Source organism: Notolabrus celidotus, unplaced genomic scaffold, assembly GCF_009762535.1.
Source record: "Notolabrus celidotus isolate fNotCel1 unplaced genomic scaffold, fNotCel1.pri scaffold_142_arrow_ctg1, whole genome shotgun sequence".
Taxonomy (NCBI): Eukaryota; Metazoa; Chordata; class Actinopteri; order Labriformes; family Labridae; genus Notolabrus; species Notolabrus celidotus.
Window position 1 is genome coordinate 65160 of NW_023260019.1, and position 23342 is coordinate 88501.

The window sequence follows — 23342 nt, forward strand, 5'->3', positions numbered from 1 at the left end:
CACACACACACACACACACACACACTGTATTGATAAATTGTGTATACATATTAAAAATGTGTCTGTGTGTGTTCTCCCATACAAACATATATGTGTGTGTATATATATATGTAAACACATATATAAATGTTGATGTGTATATATATATATATATGTATATCTAGTAATGTGTGTTTGGTGTTAGAGATCAGAGTTTTTGTGATTTATTTATCTATAATTGATGTTGTTGTTTTATAACTCTGGTTATTGATGAATAATTACTAATTGATTATTTTTATTGCGTGTTACTTAATCTATTCTTTTTTTGGTGGGGGGGTTATTGCCTTATTATTGATCGTCATCTGAAGGGGGACGGGCAGTGTGGGGAGCAGAGACATGCAGGAAGTGGTGGAGGCAGGGAGTTGAACCAGCGACCGCTGTGATGAAGACTTAAGCCTCTGTATATGGGACACACACTTAAACTGCCGACAGCCCCCCTTAGTAATCACTACTGATGGAGACAGAGGGTCCAGGTGTAGGTCGGGAATTCTTTGTAAAATGACGTGTTAATTTGAAGTCTGTCTTCAAGACTTGAATTTGTTGATTCAGGGTTAGTGTGATGATGAGGAGGAATGTTCACATGTAAAAACACTTTGTCACTTCCTGTTTGTGTTTCTGCATCAACAATAAACATGTGTCTGTATAAACTGGCTTATTAACTGTGGTGGCATTATTAACATGACACATACATGTTATTACCATGACACATACATGTTATTAACATGACACATACATGTTATTAACATGACACATACATGTTATTAACATGACACATACATGTTATTAACATGACATGTTATTAACATGACATGTTATTAACATGACACATACAGAGAGAGCGCAGTACTGATGTGGCCATCCGTGGCGCCATCTTGATCAATATAACCCGTGCTTCCCACAAGCAAGTTCTCCTCCGTTCTCCTCTGTTCTCCTCCGTTCTCCTCCGTTCTCCTCTGTTCTCCTCTGTTCTCCTCCGTTCTCCTCCGCTCTCCTCTGTTCTCCTCCGTTCTCCTCCGTTCTCCTCCGCTCTCCTCCTGGCTAGCGAGGCGAAAGCTAGTTAGCTAACAACAGACGACACATAGCTACAGCATATGTGCTAATTTATCAAAGTTCCTCACTGAAACTCGCTCCAACTTCGTCTTATTCTTCCATTTACTGGAACACACGCTCTCATAAAACCTCTGGTTGTTACTTTAGGTCAAACTATAACTTACCGTGTAAAATAAATTCACAAACTGGACTTAACATGTCGCTTCTCCTCTCCCGTGTCACTCTAGCTTCTTCTGCCGCTCGCAGAGGTTTTAGTCCCACCCCTATAGGAATCCGGTAGGTTACAACATTCATCTGAACTTGACATTTACTGGCTGATATGAACAACAAATTGACACCTGGCTACCCAATACACAAACAGAAAGGAACCAGAGGAGTTCAAGGTCTACTCAGAACAGGGGAAATCTCAACATCCCTCTGAAAATACACATTTCTCCATATAGTCGGTGCTACAGATGTAAATCTGTGAGAAATCAAATTGAAATTTTCATGTTTATAAAGTCGTACATTTAAAAGAACACTTTGAATTTGTAGATTGTTAACAAGCTGCCCTTTGCCCATTTCACTGCATCATGGACCCACTGACAGCCTTATCAAATTGTGTTTCCTACTTGGACTCAGCAATAAGGAGATACTACTGATGCTAGCCCAGAATCATCACATCATTATGAGCATCCAGACTTTGAAAAGACATTACTGTATATTGGGACTGTTCAGAAGAAAGCAGCACACTTACCTGGAGGTGATCGCAGTTATCCAACAAGAAATTCACCTAAGCGGGTCGATGCAAGGATACAGATTCTATATCCGCCCGCTAAGGTGAGGATATAGATTCTATATCCACCCGCTGAGGTAAGGATATAGATTCTATATCTACCTGCTGAGGTGAGGATATAGATTCTATATCTACCTGCTGAGGTAAGGATATAGATTCTATATCCGCCCGCTAAGGTGAGGATATAGATTCTATATCCGCCCGCTGAGGTAAGGATATAGATTCTATATCCGCCCGCTAAGGTGAGGATATAAATTCTATATCCGCCCGCTGAGGTAAGGATATAGATTCTATATCCGCCCGCTAAGGTGAGGATATAGATTCTATATCCGCCCGCTGAGGTAAGGATATAGATTCTATATCCGCCCGCTGAGGTGAGGATATAGATTCTATATCTGCCTGCTAAGGTGAGGATATAGATTCTATATCTACCTGCTGAGGTGAGGGTATAGATTCTATATCTACCTGCTGAGGTGAGGGTATAGATTCTATATCTACCTGCTGAGGTGAGGATATAGATTCTATATCCGCCCGCTGAGGTGAGGATATAGATTCTATATCCGCCCGCTGAGGTGAGGATATAGATTCTATATCTGCCCACTGAGGTGAGGATATAGATTCTATATCCGCCCGCTGAGGTGAGGATATAGATTCTATATCCGCCCGCTGAGGTGAGGATATAGATTCTATATCTGCCCGCTAAGGTGAGGATATAGATTCTATATCTACCTGCTGACGTAAGGATATAGAATCTATATCTACCTGCTGACGTAAGGATATAGAATCTATATCTACCTGCTGAGGTGAGGATATAGATTCTATATCTACCTGCTGAGGTGAGGATATAGAATCTATATCGGCCCGCTGAGGTGAGGATATAGATTCTATATCTACCTGCTGAGGTGAGGATATAGATTCTATATCTACCTGCTGAGGTGAGGATATAGAATCTATATCGGCCCGCTGAGGTGAGGATATAGATTCTATATCTGCCCACTGAGGTGAGGATATAGATTCTATATCTACCTGCTGAGGTGAGGATATAGATTCTATATCTGCCCACTGAGGTGAGGATATAGATTCTATATCTGCCCACTGAGGTGAGGATATAGAATCTAGGGATGCACCGATCCCACTAGGTCCCGATACTGATACCTGGGCTTTGGTATCTGCCAATACCGATACTAACCGATCCGAGCCTGGTATTGATTTAACAATCTCTATTCCTTAATGTGAGGATAGAATCATGTTTTGGGAACTTCAGGCTTTTCTGATTTTGTTGGAACAATTAAATCCAATAACCTGTCCGTGTTTTGACAGTTTGAATCCATTAATAGAAGGTCTCTTCCTTCTTTGCAGTCGGCTACAGCTGACGTAAATTTCCTCCTCTGGGCTCACATTATATTTTCAGTGTGACTCCCATCCTTAGAAACATTAGCACTGCACATGTTGAGAGTGTCCGGCGGAGTTGTTAGTAAAGAAGTGGACATGCAGCTAAACTGCAGAGTCTCTGTAGTTATCCTCCATCATGCTCCACCGGGCGGCGCTGATGATGGAGGAGACACACATTGCTGATGTAAACACAGAAAAGCATAGAACTGAGATGAATAGATCTGTCATATGGATCGGCACTATATATCGGCCCTTTGTCACCGATATCTGATCTAGCTTTTTGAGTCCGATCTAGCCGATATCCGATACCAGGATCGGATCGGTGCATCCCTATTATAATCCATATCCTTAGAAGGATATAGATTATATCCTTGCACATGCCTGCTGAGGTGATGTAACATCACGTGAACAACATAAACATGTAAACAAGGATATGGAAGGTTTTCTTTGCAGGGTTTTTATGAGATCGAAGAAAGGCTGGTATATCTTTAAATAAAAAGGTTTGTGGATCCTCACAGAGTTTGCCTAATCTTTAGGATGGGGGTTAAAGTTGCTGTTTGACTCGTAGCTGTGTCTGCTCGAGGGTAAACTGGGAGATGTCTGAATATGTGTGTTTGTTTTAGATTTAATAGAAACATATGCACACCCAAGACATACATACATGATTCTGCACAGCGACAGAAGATGCCATCATAACAGAGGAGGAGATTCTGAAAAGATAAGCAGCAGGTTGTCTTTGTTTATCTTATCTGCCAACCTGGATGTCCAAGATAAACAATCAAAAATCCCTTTTCCCAGGACAGGGAGGAGACAGTGTTTGTGTTGAAGCTCTTATCTGGTACAGGTAGGATCTGTTTTTACAGTGAGGGTGGATGTGTTTCACGATGTTTTGTACAAAGATACATGGTGGAGTCAGTCACACGGGCCTGTTCGATGTGAGGCAGACAGAGAGGCGGTTTCATGCAACTTAAGTTAAAGGTGACATATCATGCAAAATGGAGTTTTTAATGGTTCTCTACCTGAAATATGTTTCCCTGGCATGTCTACAAACCCCCCGAGAATGAAAAAAATCCATTCTGCCCCTGTTCTGATTTCTCCACCTTTCTGTAAATGTGTATGAAACGAGCCGTCTCAGACTTCCGTGTTTTTGTTACGTAACAACAATATCCGGTCTGTCACGGAGTCAGAGCTCGGAGCTTGTTCAGCCCATAGACTGTATAAAATAATACTGAATCACCCCTCCGTTTTTCATTACCTGCACACATGTGTGCTAACAAGGAGCTTAGGAGGGAGGCATGCTAGTTGTAGGCTGTCTTACTAAACACAAAGGTCGGTTTTACTCCCCACGTCTGCAGATTTGAAGATCTAGTGGATGATTTTTATTTATCATGGATAAGTGCTAGCGCTAGTTAGCATAGCCACATAGCTACATGTTGGTAGCTGTGTACCAAGACACACGTCGACATGCTGACAAATAAAACAACAAGAAACACTAAATCTGTGACCAATGGTTCAGAAAGGTCCTGCTGCAGGCGCCTCTCCGTCAGGATCAGATTCTGGATCAGATTCAGAGGGTTGAAGTAACGTGATCTCTGAGCAGCCGTGTATATTCAGCCAACATGTAAACATTAGATCAACGTGCTGGACAGCCGACGCACATCCACTTCCGGAGGGGGCGTGGTCAGAGGGAAAACAGCCTGTTCTGAGGAGGACTGAAGAAGAGTGTTTTTCAGGCATGCCAAAATCTGATTTCAAATCGTTTTTTTGAGCATAAACTTTAAAGACATGTTTTGGGGACCTCTTAGACCAATATATATTGATGAAAAAAGCGTGATATGTCACCTTTAACTTCATATATATACGTATATATATTCTGTTATTAGGCCAGAGTCATCACCTATCATATCATTGGTTTAAAAACAGCTGGGATGTTTGCATTGAATGTTTTGCCGTTATGTTTTAGTCTGAAGCAGCAGTAGCTCAGTTTTTGCAGAATTTTGGCTTTTAAAATTTAAAATCCGGTCCGTCTCTGATCCGTCACAGCTCCAGATCTGATAGGTTTCTATTCTAGTCAATGTGTTAACTTCCTCTGGATCCGCTCCGTTGCATTCCGGCTGCGTCTCTGATCTGGCAGGTCTGAGTCCTCTGGATCAGACACACAAGGCTTCTATTTGTGCCGGATGCCGGAGCACGACGCATCAATCTCAACAGAGCAGATGGAGCGGGACAGGAAGTCAGGTTTCACCAAAACAAAATGAAAACATCCGGTTAATTTTCAGAATAAAACACTCTGTGTTATCACCAGATCGTATTTCACTTAACTACAACAACAAACCAAAGTCATGATGAGCGGAGCCAGGCCTGGAGTCAACAGGTCAGAGGTTTTCAGAGGACCAGAAAGACAACATGGATGAGGAGAGGAGGAGGAGGAGAATCCTTGATTCAGGGATTACAGAAGGGGAAACCTCCAGCTGTCCGGAGGTCCTGCTCCGTGCTGCGCTCCGTGTGCGTTGAGGGATGAGAGACGCAGACCGCAGTGGAGCTGGACCAGGCACGGATCTGGTGGGAGTCTGGTGTCAGGCTCAGTCCTTTTGATAGCTTGCTCCAGGAAGTAAGCTGGAGATAAACTGTGAAATTTTAATGGACTCCAGGATAAATGGTGAGGATATCCCCCTGCCACGATGAGAGCACACAGTACAGCTCTGCACAGCGCCGCTCCAGAAATGCTGCCAGCTCATCTCAGTCACATGCAAATACAAAACTGGAGCAAACTGCACAGAGCTGCAGAACTTTGTAGGCTTTTTTTGCACTTGAATATTATTAGAACACTTTGTGTGTTAGAGCTTGAGACAGCAGATAGTGCAGGGAAATTATGTGCAGTTCTAGGTGCTATTAGCGCCCGCAATCCATTCTTAGTGAATTCCCCCCTGAGTAGTTTCTGTAGTAAAGGATAAGAACTGGCAGCCAATGCTGTATCCCGCTACACACCACATATCAGGGGTGGGAATCGCTGGATAACTATAAGACACAATACATTCTGATCAATCAATCAATCTTTATTTATAAAGCGCCAAATCACAACAAAGGTTCTCCTCAGACTCCAAACAGAGCCGGTCTAGACCGGACTCTATGTTCTATTATTAACAAAGACCCAACATCTAGACCGGATCAGATCCAGTCCCCTCTTACAGACAGGACTCAGTCTGATCTCATCTTAATCCACCATGAGCAGAGCACTTTGCAGCATTTAGCAAGTTACAGTGGCAAGGACAAACTTCCTTTAACAGGCAGAAACCTCCAGCAGGACCAGACTCATGTTAGACACATATCTGCTGAGACCGTGTTGGAGAGAGGGATAGAGGGAGATGAAGAGAGACAGAGGATAGTGGAGAGACGGATAGACGGAGATGATAAACAGGATAATCCAACATAACTTGGAAGTGAATCTTGAGTGTCACCGCCCTCTGTCAGGTGCTAAAGCCACAGACAAAAGAAATCATTAGTTTTCTTTACCTCTTAAATGGTTCAATATTTACTAAGGGCTGTGGCGAAGAAATTAAATGATTATGAGCGTCGCAGCGTGTCCCGTGGTGCTTTCAAGTCACTCAAATCAATGAACCAAGGCACAGAGGGAAGGTATTTAAAGCCTGAGTCCCCTCTGCTGAGACATCCTGGAACCTGCTACTGCCACTGCAACCTCCTCACTGCATCACAACAAGGTAAGATCCTTCTTCTTCATTGCACCTCTCACTTCAGAGTTGTGTCTTTGTGTGGAGTAGACCAGCGGTTCTCAACCTTTTTGAGTCGCGACCCCCAATTTAACATGCACTGGTGTCCGCGACCCCCCCCCACCCCTTTTTCAAATGCATTTTGAAAAAGTAATGAAGCACAAAGCAACTAGAACAGCTCCCTGACTGAAATTCTGTAATATAATATTAGATATATTTTTCGAAAATTATTTGGCGACCCCCAGAAATCATCTCGCGACCCCCATTGGGGTCGGGACCCCAGGGTTGAGAATGGCTGGAGTAGACAGACATCTGTGCAGTGAATTAACATCTCTTTAAATGTTTGCACAGATGACAGGAGCTCTTCAGGTCATTGTGCTCTGTTTGATCAGCGGAGTGTGGATCGCAGCAAAAGTAAGTATCTCCGGAAAGGTGATCGTATACTTCGATTTCTTCTCTCTTTTAATAACGACAATAACCTGCAGAGGACGAAAGAAACTATCTGATGTCTGCTCTTTGATCTTTGGGAATTTAAAAATACATACGTTTTCAATCATATCTTTCACACAAAGCGCTGTGATTGGCAGGACAGTCCGTTTCTCTCCGCCAAAACAAACGATCACCTGATCACTTCCAGCACTTTCTACATTCCTTATCTGTCAGAATCTGACATTTGTAATTTTGTTTCGGGACTGACAAAATGTTCTGTCTCTTGAATGAATACGAAAGGTAAAAATAAGAACAAACAGACAGTCAGACAGACAGACAGACAGACTGACAGACAGACAGACAGACAGACTGACAGGCAAATAAAAAGAATGAATAGGAATAAACTACAACTAAACCCAGAGTGCTATTTATTTTTTTTCAATTATCTCCTTATTTATTTTCAACATTTTAAAACATTCAAGACAAAAAACAAACACAAGAGTGCAAACTCAAAAGAAGAGGGAGAGAAAAAAACAGGTTGTAAACCACATGGATAAATAATAAGTACAAATACATAAACCATGGTCACATAGTCTTTAAGAGTGCTGTCTTTTAATGAATTAATAAATATAATAATAATAATAATAATAATAATAATAATTATAATTATAATAATAATAATAATATATTTAAGATAAGTAAATTAAAGATCATACAAATGGTTAAAAAAGGTAAATAAGATAGAAAAAACACTAAGAATAGAAATTTGTAAAATAAAAATAAATAAAACAAATCAATATTAAAATAAATATAAAGTGACAATAAAATACTATTGTAAAAAATGCTGCCTCAGTGTTCACTGCACATTTCTAACATCTGCTTCTCTCCACAGGGGGAATGTGTGACTGTGGAAGGTTAGTGTTTTTCTCTCCACAGGGGGAATGTGTGACTGTCGAAGGTTAGTGTTTCTCTCTCCACAGGGGGAATGTGTGACTGTAGAAGGGTGGTGTTTTTCTCTCTCCACAGGGGGAATGTGTGACTGTAGAAGGGTGGTGTTTTTCTCTCTCCACAGGGGGAATGTGTGACTGTAGAAGGGTGATGTTTTTCTCTCTCCACAGGGGGAATGTGTGACTGTAGAAGGGTGGTGTTTTTCTCTCTCCACAGGGGGAATGTGTGACTGTAGAAGGGTGATGTTTTTCTCTCTCCACAGGGGGAATGTGTGACTGTAGAAGGGTGATGTTTTTCTCTCTCCACAGGGGGAATGTGTGACTGTAGAAGGGTGGTGTTTTTCTCTCCACAGGGGGAATGTGTGACTGTGGAAGGTTAGTGTTTCTCTCTCCACAGGGGGAATGTGTGACTGTAGAAGGGTGGTGTTTTTCTCTCCACAGGGGGAATGTGTGACTGTAGAAGGGTGGTGTTTTTCTCTCTCCACAGGGGGAATGTGTGATTGTGGAAGGTTAGTGTTTTTCTCTCCACAGGGGGAATGTGTGACTGAGGAAGGTTAGTGTTTTTCTCTCCACGGGGGGAATGTGTGACTGTAGAAGGGTGGTGTTTTTCTCTCTCCACAGGGGGAATGTGTGACTGTAGAAGGGTGTTTTTTTTCTCTCCACAGGGGGAATGTGTGACTGTGGAAGGGTGGTGTTTTTCTCTCCACAGGGGGAATGTGTGACTGTAGAAGGGTGGTGTTTTTCTCTCCACAGGGGGAATGTGTGACTGTAGAAGGGTGGTGTTTTTCTCTCTCCACAGGGGGAATGTGTGACTGTAGAAGGGTGGTGTTTTTCTCTCCACAGGGGGAATGTGTGACTGTAGAAGGGTGGTGTTTTTCTCTCTCCACAGGGGGAATGTGTGACTGTAGAAGGTTAGTGTTTTTCTCTCCACGGGGGGAATGTGTGACTGTAGAAGGGTGGTGTTTTTCTCTCTCCACAGGGGGAATGTGTGACTGAGGAAGGTTAGTGTTTTTCTCTCCACAGGGGGAATGTGTGACTGTAGAAGGTTAGTGTTTTTCTCTCCACAGGGGGAATGTGTGACTGTAGAAGGGTGATGTTTTTCTCTCTTCACAGGGGGAATGTGTGACTGTAGAAGGGTGGTGTTTTTCTCTCTCCACGGGGGGAATGTGTGACTGTAGAAGGGTGGTGTTTTTCTCTCTCCACAGGGGGAATGTGTGACTGTAGAAGGGTGGTGTTTTTCTCTCTTCACAGGGGGAATGTGTGACTTTAGAAGGGTGATGTTTTTCTCTCCACAGGGGGAATGTGTGACTGTGGAAGGTTAGTGTTTTTCTCTCTCCACAGGGGGAATGTGTGACTGTAGAAGGGTGATGTTTTTCTCTCTCCACAGGGGGAATGTGTGACTTTAGAAGGGTGGTGTTTTTCTCTCTCCACAGGGGGAATGTGTGACTGTGGAAGGGTGGTGTTTTTCTCTCTCCACAGGGGGAATGTGTGACTTTAGAAGGGTGATGTTTTTCTCTCTCCACAGGGGGAATGTGTGACTTTAGAAGGGTGATGTTTTTCTCTCTCCACAGGGGGAATGTGTGACTGTAGAAGGGTGGTGTTTTTCTCTCTCCACAGGGGGAATGTGTGACTTTAGAAGGGTGATGTTTTTCTCTCTCCACAGGGGGAATGTGTGACTTTAGAAGGGTGATGTTTTTCTCTCTCCACAGGGGGAATGTGTGACTTTAGAAGGGTGGTGTTTTTCTCTCTCCACAGGGGGAATGTGTGACTTTAGAAGGGTGATGTTTTTCTCTCTCCACAGGGGGAATGTGTGACTGTAGAAGGGTGGTGTTTTTCTCTCTCCACAGGGGGAATGTGTGACTGTAGAAGGGTGGTGTTTTTTCTCTCTCCACAGGGGGAATGTGTGACTGTAGAAGGGTGATGTTTTTCTCTCTTCACAGGGGGAATGTGTGACTGTAGAAGGGTGGTGTTTTTCTCTCTCCACTGGGGGAATGTGTGACTGTAGAAGGGTGGTGTTTTTCTCTCTCCACAGGGGGAATGTGTGACTGTAGAAGGGTGGTGTTTTCTCTCTTCACAGGGGGAATGTGTGACTTTAGAAGGGTGATGTTTTTCTCTCTCCACAGGGGGAATTGTGTGACTTTAGAAGGGTGATGTTTTTCTCTCTCCACAGGGGGAATGTGTGACTGTAGAAGGGTGGTGTTTTTTCTCTCTCCACAGGGGGAATGTGTGACTGTAGAAGGGTGGTGTTTTTCTCTCTCCACAGGGGGAATGTGTGACTGTAGAAGGGTGGTGTTTTTCTCTCTCCACAGGGGGAATGTGTGACTGTAGAAGGGTGGTGTTTTTCTCTCTCCACGGGGGGAATGTGTGACTGTAGAAGGGTGGTGTTTTTCTCTCTCCACAGGGGGAATGTGTGACTGTAGAAGGGTGGTGTTTTCTCTTCACGGGGGAATGTGTGACTGTAGAAGGGTGGTGTTTTCTCTCACAGGGGGAATGTGTGACTTTAGAAGGGTGATTTTTCTCTCTCCACAGGGGGAATGGGACTTTAGAAGGGTGGTGTTTTTCTCTCTCCACAGGGGGAATGTTGATGTAGAAGGGTGGTGTTTTTTCTCTCTCCCAGGGGGAATGTGTGACTGTAGAAGGGTGGTGTTTTTCTCTCCACAGGGGGAATGTGTGACTGTAGAAGGGTGGTGTTTTTCTCTCTCCACAGGGGGAATGTGTGACTGTAGAAGGTTAGTGTTTTTCTCTCCACAGGGGGAATGTGTGACTGTAGAAGGGTGGTGTTTTTTCTCTCTCCACAGGGGGAATGTGTGACTGTAGAAGGGTGGTGTTTCTTCTCCACAGGGGGAATGTGTGACTGTAGAAGGGTGGTGTTTTTCTCTCTCCACAGGGGGAATGTGTGACTGTAGAAGGGTGATGTTTTTCTCTCTTCACAGGGGGAATGTGTGACTGTAGAAGGGTGGTGTTTTTCTCTCTCCACGGGGGGAATGTGTGACTGTAGAAGGGTGGTGTTTTTCTCTCTCCACAGGGGGGAATGTGTGACTGTAGAAGGGTGATGTTTTTCTCTCTTCACAGGGGGAAATGCGTGACTGTAGAAGGTGGTGTTTTTCTCTCTCCACAGGGGGAATGTGTGACTGTAGAAGGGTGGTGTTTTTCTCTATCCACAGGGGAATGTGTGACTGTAGAAGGGTGGTGTTTCTCTCTTCACAGGGGGAATGGTGTGACTGTAGAAGGGTGGTGTTTTTCTCTCTCCACGGGGGGAATGTGTGACTGTAGAAGGGTGGTGTTTTTTCTCTCTCCACAGGGGGAATGTGTGACTGTAGAAGGGTGGTGTTTTTCTCATCCACAGGGGGGAATGTGTGACTGTAGAAGGTGGTGTTTTTCTCTCTCCACAGGGGGAATGTGTGACTGTAGAAGGGTGGTGTTTTTCTCTCTCCACAGGGGGAATGTGTGACTTTAGAAGGGTGGTGTTTTTCTCTCTCCACAGGGGGAATGTGTGACTGTAGAAGGGTGGTGTTTTTTCTCTCTCCACAGGGGGAATGTGTGACTGTAGAAGGGTGGTGTTTTTCTCTCTCCACGGGGGGAATGTGTGACTGTAGAAGGGTGGTGTTTTTCTCTCTCCACAGGGGGAATGTGTGACTGTAGAAGGGTGTTTTTTTTCTCTCCACAGGGGGAATGTGTGACTGTAGAAGGTTAGTGTTTCTCTCTCCACAGGGGGAATGTGTGACTGTAGAAGGGTGGTGTTTTTCTCTCTCCACAGGGGGAATGTGTGACTGTAGAAGGGTGGTGTTTTTCTCTCTCCACAGGGGGAATGTGTGACTGTAGAAGGGTGATGTTTTTCTCTCTCCACAGGGGGAATGTGTGACTGTAGAAGGGTGGTGTTTTTCTCTCTCCACAGGGGGAATGTGTGACTGTAGAAGGGTGATGTTTTTCTCTCTCCACAGGGGGAATGTGTGACTGTAGAAGGGTGATGTTTTTCTCTCTCCACAGGGGGAATGTGTGACTGTAGAAGGGTGGTGTTTTTCTCTCCACAGGGGGAATGTGTGACTGTGGAAGGTTAGTGTTTCTCTCTCCACAGGGGGAATGTGTGACTGTAGAAGGGTGGTGTTTTTCTCTCCACAGGGGGAATGTGTGACTGTAGAAGGGTGGTGTTTTTTCTCTCTCCACAGGGGGAATGTGTGATTGTGGAAGGTTAGTGTTTTTCTCTCCACAGGGGGAATGTGTGACTGAGGAAGGTTAGTGTTTTTCTCTCCACGGGGGGAATGTGTGACTGTAGAAGGGTGGTGTTTTTCTCTCTCCACAGGGGGAATGTGTGACTGTAGAAGGGTGTTTTTTTCTCTCCACAGGGGGAATGTGTGACTGTGGAAGGGTGGTGTTTTTCTCTCCACAGGGGAATGTGTGACTGTAGAAGGGTGGTGTTTTTCTCTCCACAGGGGGAATGTGTGACTGTAGAAGGGTGGTGTTTTTCTCTCTCCACAGGGGGAATGTGTGACTGTAGAAGGGTGGTGTTTTTCTCTCCACAGGGGGAATGTGTGACTGTAGAAGGGTGGTGTTTTTCTCTCTCCACAGGGGGAATGTGTGACTGTAGAAGGTTAGTGTTTTTCTCTCCACGGGGGGAATGTGTGACTGTAGAAGGGTGGTGTTTTTCTCTCTCCACAGGGGGAATGTGTGACTGAGGAAGGTTAGTGTTTTTCTCTCCACAGGGGGAATGTGTGACTGTAGAAGGTTAGTGTTTTCTCTCCACAGGGGGAATGTGTGACTGTAGAAGGGTGATGTTTTTCTCTCTTCACAGGGGGAATGTGTGACTGTAGAAGGGTGGTGTTTTTCTCTCTCCACGGGGGGAATGTGTGACTGTAGAAGGGTGGTGTTTTTCTCTCTCCACAGGGGGAATGTGTGACTGTAGAAGGGTGGTGTTTTTCTCTCTCCACAGGGGGAATGTGTGACTTTAGAAGGGTGATGTTTTCTCTCCACAGGGGGAATGTGTGACTGTGGAAGGTTAGTGTTTTTCTCTCTCCACAGGGGGAATGTGTGACTGTAGAAGGGTGATGTTTTTCTCTCTCCACAGGGGGAATGTGTGACTTTAGAAGGGTGGTGTTTTTCTCTCTCCACAGGGGGAATGTGTGACTGTGGAAGGGTGGTGTTTTTCTCTCTCCACAGGGGGAATGTGTTGACTTTAGTAGGGTGATGTTTTTCTCTCTCCACAGGGGGAATGTGTGACTTTAGAAGGGTGATGTTTTTCTCTCTCCACAGGGGGAATGTGTGACTGTAGAAGGGTGGTGTTTTTCTCTCTCCACAGGGGGAATGTGTGACTTTAGAAGGGTGATGTTTTTCTCTCTCCACAGGGGGAATGTGTGACTTTAGAAGGGTGATGTTTTTCTCTCTCCACAGGGGGAATGTGTGACTTTAGAAGGGTGGTGTTTTTCTCTCTCCACAGGGGGAATGTGTGACTTTAGAAGGGTGATGTTTTTCTCTCTCCACAGGGGGAATGTGTGACTGTAGAAGGGTGGTGTTTTTTCTCTCTCCACAGGGGGAATGTGTGACTGTAGAAGGGTGGTGTTTTTTCTCTCTCCACAGGGGAATGTGTGACTGTAGAAGGGTGATGTTTTTCTCTCTTCACAGGGGGGAATGTGTGACTGTAGAAGGGTGGTGTTTTTCTCTCTCCACGGGGGGAATGTGTGACTGTAGAAGGGTGGTGTTTTTCTCTCTCCACAGGGGGAATGTGTGACTGTAGAAGGGTGGTGTTTTTCTCTCTTCACAGGGGGAATGTGTGACTTTAGAAGGGTGATGTTTTTCTCTCTCCACAGGGGGAATGTGTGACTTTAGAAGGGTGATGTTTTTCTCTCTCCACAGGGGGAATGTGTGACTGTAGAAGGGTGGTGTTTTTTCTCTCTCCACAGGGGGAATGTGTGACTGTAGAAGGGTGGTGTTTTTCTCTCTCCACAGGGGGAATGTGTGACTGTAGAAGGGTGGTGTTTTTCTCTCTCCACAGGGGGAATGTGTGACTGTAGAAGGGTGGTGTTTTTCTCTCTCCACGGGGGGAATGTGTGACTGTAGAAGGGTGGTGTTTTTCTCTCTCCACAGGGGGAATGTGTGACTGTAGAAGGGTGGTGTTTTTCTCTCTTCACAGGGGGAATGTGTGACTGTAGAAGGGTGGTGTTTTTCTCTCTCCACAGGGGGAATGTGTGACTTTAGAAGGGTGATGTTTTTCTCTCTCCACAGGGGGAATGTGTGACTTTAGAAGGGTGATGTTTTTCTCTCTCCACAGGGGGAATGTGTGACTGTAGAAGGGTGGTGTTTTTTCTCTCTCCACAGGGGGAATGTGTGACTGTAGAAGGGTGGTGTTTTTCTCTCTCCACAGGGGGAATGTGTGACTGTAGAAGGGTGGTGTTTTTCTCTCTCCACAGGGGGAATGTGTGACTGTAGAAGGTTAGTGTTTTTCTCTCCACAGGGGGAATGTGTGACTGTAGAAGGGTGGTGTTTTTTCTCTCTCCACAGGGGGAATGTGTGACTGTAGAAGGGTGGTGTTTTTCTCTCTCCACAGGGGGAATGTGTGACTGTAGAAGGGTGGTGTTTTTCTCTCTCCACAGGGGGAATGTGTGACTGTAGAAGGGTGGTGTTTTTCTCTCTCCACAGGGGGAATGTGTGACTGTAGAAGGGTGGTGTTTTTCTCTCTCCACGGGGGGAATGTGTGACTGTAGAAGGGTGGTGTTTTTCTCTCTCCACAGGGGGAATGTGTGACTGTAGAAAGGGTGATGTTTTCTCTCTCACAGGGGGAATGTGTGACTGTAGAAGGGTGGTGTTTTTCTCTCTCCACAGGGGGAATGTGTGACTGTAGAAGGGTGGTGTTTTTCTCTCTCCACAGGGGGAATGTGTGACTGTAGAAGGGTGGTGTTTCTCTCTTCACAGGGGGAATGTGTGACTGTAGAAGGGTGGTGTTTTTCTCTCTCCACGGGGGGAATGTGTGACTGTAGAAGGGTGGTGTTTTTCTCTCTCCACAGGGGGAATGTGTGACTGTAGAAGGGTGGTGTTTTTTCTCTCCACAGGGGGAATGTGTGACTGTAGAAGGGTGGTGTTTTTCTCTCTCCACAGGGGGAATGTGTGACTGTAGAAGGGTGGTGTTTTTCTCTCTCCACAGGGGGAATGTGTGACTTTAGAAGGGTGGTGTTTTTCTCTCTCCACAGGGGGAATGTGTGACTGTAGAAGGGTGGTGTTTTTCTCTCTCCACAGGGGGAATGTGTGACTGTAGAAGGGTGGTGTTTTTCTCTCTCCACGGGGGGAATGTGTGACTGTAGAAGGGTGGTGTTTTTCTCTCTCCACAGGGGGAATGTGTGACTGTAGAAGGGTGTTTTTTTTCTCTCCACAGGGGGAATGTGTGACTGTAGAAGGGTGGTGTTTTTCTCTCCACAGGGGGAATGTGTGACTGTAGAAGGGTGGTGTTTTTCTCTCTCCACAGGGGGAATGTGTGACTGTAGAAGGGTGGTGTTTTTCTCTCTCCACAGGGGGAATGTGTGACTGTAGAAGGGTGTTTTTTTTCTCTCCACAGGGGGAATGTGTGACTGTAGAAGGGTGGTGTTTTTCTCTCTCCACAGGGGGAATGTGTGACTGTAGAAGGGTGGTGTTTTTCTCTCCACAGGGGGAATGTGTGACTGTAGAAGGGTGGTGTTTTTCTCTCTCCACGGGGGGAATGTGTGACTGTAGAAGGGTGGTGTTTTTTTCTCTCCACAGGGGGAATGTGTGACTGTAGAAGGGTGGTGTTTTTCTCTCCACAGGGGGAATGTGTGACTGTAGAAGGGTGGTGTTTTTCTCTCTCCACAGGGGGAATGTGTGACTGTAGAAGGGTGGTGTTTTTCTCTCTCCACAGGGGGAATGTGTGACTTTAGAAGGGTGGTGTTTTTCTCTCTCCACAGGGGGAATGTGTGACTGTAGAAGGGTGGTGTTTTTCTCTCTCCACAGGGGGAATGTGTGACTGTAGAAGGGTGGTGTTTTTCTCTCTCCACGGGGGGAATGTGTGACTGTAGAAGGGTGGTGTTTTTCTCTCTCCACAGGGGGAATGTGTGACTGTAGAAGGGTGGTTTTTTTTCTCTCTCCACAGGGGGAATGTGTGACTGTAGAAGGGTGGTGTTTTTCTCTCCACAGGGGGAATGTGTGACTGTAGAAGGGTGGTGTTTTTCTCTCTCCACAGGGGGAATGTGTGACTGTAGAAGGGTGTTTTTCTCTCTCCACAGGGGGAATGTGTGACTGTAGAAGGGTGGTGTTTTTCTCTCCACAGGGGGAATGTGTGACTGTAGAAGGGTGGTGTTTTTCTCTCTCCACAGGGGGAATGTGTGACTGTAGAAGGGTGGTGTTTTTCTCTCTCCACAGGGGGAATGTGTGACTGTAGAAGGGTGTTTTTTTTCTCTCCACAGGGGGAATGTGTGACTGTAGAAGGGTGGTGTTTTTCTCTCCACAGGGGGGAATGTGTGACTGTAGAAGGGTGGTGTTTTTCTCTCTCCACAGGGGGAATGTGTGACTGTAGAAGGGTGGTGTTTTTCTCTCTCCACAGGGGAATGTGTGACTGTAGAAGGGTGGTGTTTTTCTCTCCACAGGGGGAATGTGTGACTGTAGAAGGGTGGTGTTTTTCTCTCTCCACGGGGGGAATGTGTGACTTTAGAAGGGTGGTGTTTTTCTCTCTCCACAGGGGGAATGTGTGACTGTAGAAGGGTGGTGTTTTTCTCTCTCCACAGGGGGAATGTGTGACTGTAGAAGGGTGGTGTTTTTCTCTCCACAGGGGGAATGTGTGACTGTAGAAGGGTGGTGTTTTTCTCTCTCCACAGGGGGAATGTGTGACTGTAGAAGGGTGGTGTTTTTCTCTCTCCACAGGGGGAATGTGTGACTGTAGAAGGGTGGTGTTTTTCTCTCTCCACAGGGGGAATGTGTGACTGTAGAAGGGTGGTGTTTTTCTCTCTCCACGGGGGGAATGTGTGACTGTAGAAGGGTGGTGTTTTTCTCTCTCCACGGGGGGAATGTGTGACTGTAGAAGGGTGGTGTTTTTCTCTCTCCACAGGGGGAATGTGTGACTGTAGAAGGGTGGTGTTTTTCTCTCCACAGGGGGAATGTGTGACTGTAGAAGGGTGGTGTTTTTCTCTCTCCACAGGGGGAATGTGTGACTGTAGAAGGGTGGTGTTTTTCTCTCCACAGGGGGAATGTGTGACTGTAGAAGGGTGGTGTTTTTCTCTCTCCACAGGGGGAATGTGTGACTGTAGAAGGGTGGTGTTTTTCTCTCTCCACGGGGGGAATGTGTGACTGTAGAAGGGTGGTGTTTTTCTCTCTCCACAGGGGGAATGTGTGACTTTAGAAGGGTGGTGTTTTTCTCTCTCCACAGGGGGAATGTGTGACTGTAGAAGTGTGGTGTTTTTCTCTCTCCACAGGGGGAATGTGTGACTGTAGAAGGGTGGTGTTTTTCTCTCCACAGGGGGAATGTGTGACTGTAGAAGGGTGGTGTTTTTCTCTCTCCACAGGGGGAATGTGTGACTGTAGAAGGGTGGTGTTTTTCTCTCTCCACGGGGGGAATGTGTGACTGTAGAAGGGTGGTGTTTTTCTCTCTCCACGGGGGGAATGTGTGACTGTAGAAGGGTGGTGTTTTTCTCTCTCCACAGGGGGAATGTGTGACTGTAGAAGGGTGGTGTTTTTCTCTCTCCACAGGGGGAATGTGTGACTGTAGAAGGGTGGTGTTTTTCTCTCTCCACAGGGGGAATGTGTGACTGTAGAAGGGTGGTGTTTTTCTCTCTCCACAGGGGGAATGTGTGACTGTAGAAGGGTGATGTTTTTCTCTCCACAGGGGGAATGTGTGACTGTAGAAGGGTGGTGTTTTTCTCTCCACAGGGGGAATGTGTGACTGTAGAAGGGTGGTGTTTTTCTCTCCACAGGGGGAATGTGTGACTGTAGAAGGGTGATGTTTTTCACACTTCTGGAGGGAGGGCTGAGAAAGTGTGAAGACGTGACTGATGTGTTTCTGAAAAAGACGTTTCAGACTCTCTCGTGTCTTCATCTGTGAAATCTTGAATTGTTTTTAAATAACTCAAAGAAGGTTTCATTCTCACATGTCAGCCATGGTTCCATCATCTTGGTCATCACATTGTTCTTGAAGTGAATCATTCTTATTCGTTGTTTTGTCGTGGCTCTAAATGTACAATTCTTCGGTAGATGATTGCGGTGACCCCTGCCCTGCTGGTTGGGCTCAACTCGCCGCTCGCTGTTACCAGTTCCAGAAGAATGCAAAGAGCTGGGCGGATGCAGAGGTACGAACGACAGACGTGACTGCACGTTTGTTTTGATGCTAAATACTCCCGAACATTCGCAGCCATAATATTCATGCGGTCAGAAAAACACTCATCAGCCACGACTTAACTTGGCTCTCCAAACCGAGACCTCAGACTGGATAAAAACATGGACGACATGACGGCTTCTTGAAAGTGAAGTCAAAACATGTAGATGGATAAAGCCCGCCTCCTCCATGTAAACAGATGGGACATGGGACAAACTTTAAAATCCAAATTCACTTCAGAGGATTGTTTCTGAAACATGTTACCCTTTCATCTTAGTTAGCTCTTATCATACAGAGTCATTTTAAAATGTTCCTGTGAAGTTAACTTCAGATAGTACAGTTAACCCTCCTGTTCTGTTTGTTTCTCTGGAACAGCAATAATGTTCCTGGGCATGCTCTGGACTCAGGGGCAAATTTCACCAGATCCGTCTCTGATCCGTCTCCGATCCGTCACAGCTCTTGATCTGATCGGTTTCTATTCTAGTCAATGTGTTAACTTCCACTGGATCCGCTCCGTTGTGTTCCGGCTGTGTCTCTGATCCAGCAGGTCGGAGTCCTCCGGATCAGATACTCAAGTCTTCTATTTGTGCTGGATGCCGGAGCACGACGCATCAATCTCAACAGAGCAGATGGAGCGGGACAGGAAGTCAGGTTTCACCAAAACAAAATGAAAACATCCGGTTAATTTTCAGAATAAAACACTCTGTGTTATCACCAGATCGTATTTCACTTAACTACAACAACAAACCAAAGTCATGATGAGCGGAGCCAGGCCTGGAGTCAACAGGTCAGAGGTTTTCAGAGGACCAGAAAGACGACATGGATGAGGAGGGGAGGAGGAGGAGAATCCTTGATTCAGGGATTACAGAAGGGGAAACCTCGGTCACATGACTCCAGCTGTCCGGAGGTCCTGCTCCTGCTGCTGGACCACAGCGGATCGGAATGGACCGAACACAGATTTGATGGAAGTCCCATGTCAGATTGCTCTGCTGAGCTGTCAGAGTGTCCCATAGACTAGGAGGATTCAGTGGGGTGCAGGTCTGTAGAAATGAAACAGGGAATAGATCTTGATACTAATTTGTAAAGTGGTGCAGTGTACTTTGTTCAGATGTTGGCTGCTGCTTTAAACTCCAGACTTCTCACGTTAATCCAAAATTGCAGGAATTGAAACTCACAGAAAACCTGCTTCCTATGACATCAACTCTTTTGTTCAATGAGAAGTAGAGACGTGTCGTCCATCTTTATATCCAGTGGTCTAGACAGAAGTCTTTAAAATAAAAGACTCAACATTATCTATAATAATCCACATAATCCACAACAGCCACCTTTGGTAAGCACCGGGCAACAACACGCTGACCCTGAAAGGTTCAGCTCAGATGGATTTCCATGCGTTGTCCTCACAGTTCAAACAACACGTGGAATAATGTTAATATTCCAGCTGAGTTGGTTACAGGAAGTCTAACAGTCTCTGCACCTCGTCTTCTTCACCAGCGTCACTGCACTTTACTCAGTGGAAATCTGGCTTCCATCCAGAGTCCAGGCCAGTACGCCTTCCTCAGGGACATGGTCTACAAAGAGACCAGATCACACAGAGAAATTTGGCTCGGAGGCTATGATGCTGTGAAGGTGAGTGTTTCATCCCATACAGATACTCATGGATCAAGTTATTGCTGTAAGTGTCATTTACTGGTTTAACCCTGAACCTCTCTCAGAACGGTGTGTGGCTGTGGAGCGACGGATCACAGTTCCTCTTCACCGGCTGGGCGAGAGGGGAGCCTAACGACCACTGGGGCGAGGGCTGCATGGAGATGAACCATAGAGGTACAAATGAGCTTCTAGTTATACCTCCCTTAAATACTTATTAAACTGTAGTTTAAGAGAGATATGGGACTTAGTGAGGGCCCCTATAATATAGGGGATATGATGTTTATATATCCTTTATAATATAAGGGAATATGATGTTTATATATCCTTTATAATATAAGGGATATGATGTTTATATATCCTTTATAATATAAGGGAATATGATGTTTATATATCCTTTATAATATAAGGGATATGATGTTTATAAAGGGCCTATATGATCAGAACCAGGATACAGCTCATAACCTGGATACTAAAGTCGATGTAAACGCACTCTCTGTTGTTTGAAATCTCACATTGTACTCGTGTGGACTTTGAGATTACTTTTGTTCTCAGTGTAGCATCTGTTGGACTCCACAGAAGTTCATCATGATGAACAAACACCTTGTATAATGAAGTTTAATGTAATCTAACATTATTAGAGTGAGAGGTTAAACACATGTAGCACCCGCCCTGACATGATTCTGTTTGTTTATTCCTTCTTGTGTCCACAGGAAGAGATTACATCAATGATTCAAAGTGTCCACATAAGAAACCTTATATTTGTGCCAGGGATCCGTAACCATCCCCCTCCGTCCTCCATCAGGATATCCCATCCCCACTGACGTCTTCCAGCAGGATGTCAAGCCTCGATGGCATCAGTGCTGGAAAATACTTCAACTAAAATCTCCTAAAATGTCTCTTTAAATCAAAAACCACAGGCTTCATTTTACTTCTTCTTATTGTTGCCGTTTAGCAGCAGCGCTCTGATCTTTAATAAAGAGATATTATTTGCAGGGTTCTTTTGAAGCTTTCTTAAAGTCGTGTTTGAAATGATACAGTTTCCAATTTCTAGCTTTAGTTAATTCAAACAAAGAAAGGAACCCTCGTTTCTAGTTTGATGCAAACATCACTCAAAAGATAGAAGGCGACGGAGAGGAGTTGGTGCTCCCTGCTGGTAAAAATAAGAAGCTGCAGAGGTGAGAGAGAGAAAATCCCACTGAGCAGGTCTAGACTTTACTCCAACCCTGAGTGGAAATAACACCATGCTATTAAAACGCCACAAACTGCATCTTTAATAACAAAGATAAGACATATTATGGAAACATTGAGCATTAAAACTGTCTGGAATCAAGAGTTTGTTGATGTGTTTAATTATCTTGCACTAGTTTTGGCTTTGTGTAAATACAGGTGCATTTCAAAAAGTAAAAATGTTGTGCAAAAGTTCTTTTTTTTGGTTTAAATAAAAAAAAGGGGAAGTGTCATGTATACAATATTTAATTTACGTTAATTTAAATATTTCAAGACCTTTTTTGGCATTTACTCATGAAAATCAGGAATCCAGTATCAGAAATAATCTGATTATTTCCCAAGATTAATAAAAAAATATTTAAAACTCAGAAATGTTCAATTCCTGTGCTCGATTGGCCAGCCAACATACCTGAACCCCAAAGAGAGGAAGATGAGACACCCAACACAAAAATACAGACCAGCTGAAGGCCACCATTAAAGCAGCCTAGACTTCAATAATAACAATAATAATAATAATAATTTCATTAATAAAGCACTTTTCAAAAGACAAGTTACAGAGGGATTTATATGGGCTGCGAAATAAAACAAGCAGGTCATAAAATCACACAAGGCAAGGTCAAGAAATAAAACAGATTTTAAAAGACATAAAAGTCCCTAAAAGAACTCTTAAGAAATACAATCATTTTTAAATATATAATATCAGTCACTGTAAATCTTTTGTAAATTGTGCTTCCACCTTCCATGCCTTTGATAAACTAAAAACCACCATATTTTATCTTTTCTGTAACAGAGTTCTCAAACTTCTTAGTCCACAACCACGAAATACAGCGCCACAAACCGGAGACCCCCACGGTCCTGAGGCGGTTAAATGTTGAACGGCTAGACCAGTCCAAAAAACAACATATCTATTTATCATTTAAAAAACGCTATACACATCATTTCCTCTGGGGTCATTTGGCACAAAGCAATTTTTAACAAATATATATTTTAGGACAGTGGATATAAAATATAATCTGAGATCATTCTAAATGTGTTATTGTTTGTTGGAAGGCGTCACGTGACTCCCCTGGGGTCCCAACCCCTACTTTGGGAACCATTGTTCCTATAAGCCTATAAACACGACCTGGCCAATGTTAGTGTGTAGATATTCTTTTAGAATGAACACAAATGATCACGGGGGTTTATTGAGCATGGATGTTGGTGGAAAAAATAGTGATAACAGGTTTACATTTATTTTTAAAATCACTTTTTTTGAATTTCTCAGGGTAGTAAAAACGCCTGATGCTTCCAGGTCTCAGGTTTTATCAGCCGGTCTAAGTAAGAAAATATTTTGGTCTTAAAGAGTCTTACTCTGTCTCCTCCCTGACGAGTGATGACTGATCAAATTTGCTCTGAACAAATAATTTCTACATAATACGACTGCAGCTCACTATCATCCCAAAGTACACACCTGAGGTCCTGTGAGCTGGAGTTCAACTTCATGTTCTCTCACTTTGTAAACACTCTGGTCCTAAATCTGAGGGCGTTTATTTATTCATTTATTCATTAATATCGTAGCATCTATAGGAAGAGCGACAGTTAACATGTTTACTTTATGAAACCTTTATTTTATGTTATGCAGTCCCATACTTTTCATAAACACGTCATAAAAGCTGCATTGAACACAAAAACATCCATGAATCTGAAAATAAAACATTCACAGCACGATCACAACGATGAGTTAAACGTGATTAACCACTTCAATTAAACGGCTTCATTTCAAAGAGAGAGCTCATTCATTTTAACAGGAAGAAATCTGACAGTACTCA

At 44.4% G+C, this 23342-nt stretch overlaps 1 protein-coding gene across 2 annotated transcripts; it reads left to right on the forward strand.

The window, feature by feature from the left end:
* Positions 1-6860: 6860 nt before the first annotated feature.
* LOC117808708 (ladderlectin-like) lies at positions 6861-21637 on the forward strand. Of its 2 annotated transcripts, XM_034678393.1 has the most exons (7): positions 6861-6975; positions 7336-7398; positions 8306-8327; positions 18540-18634; positions 20152-20286; positions 20373-20481; positions 21018-21637. In XM_034678393.1, exons 2-7 carry the CDS (start codon positions 7336-7338, stop codon positions 21083-21085), a joined length of 492 nt encoding a protein of 163 aa, XP_034534284.1. In that variant the 5' UTR covers positions 6861-6975; the 3' UTR covers positions 21086-21637. The 2 variants fall into 2 exon arrangements, with proteins under 2 accessions (XP_034534284.1, XP_034534283.1); XM_034678392.1 differs by lacking the exon at positions 6861-6975 and having other exon boundaries at positions 7129-7398.
* Positions 21638-23342: the final 1705 nt, after the last annotated feature.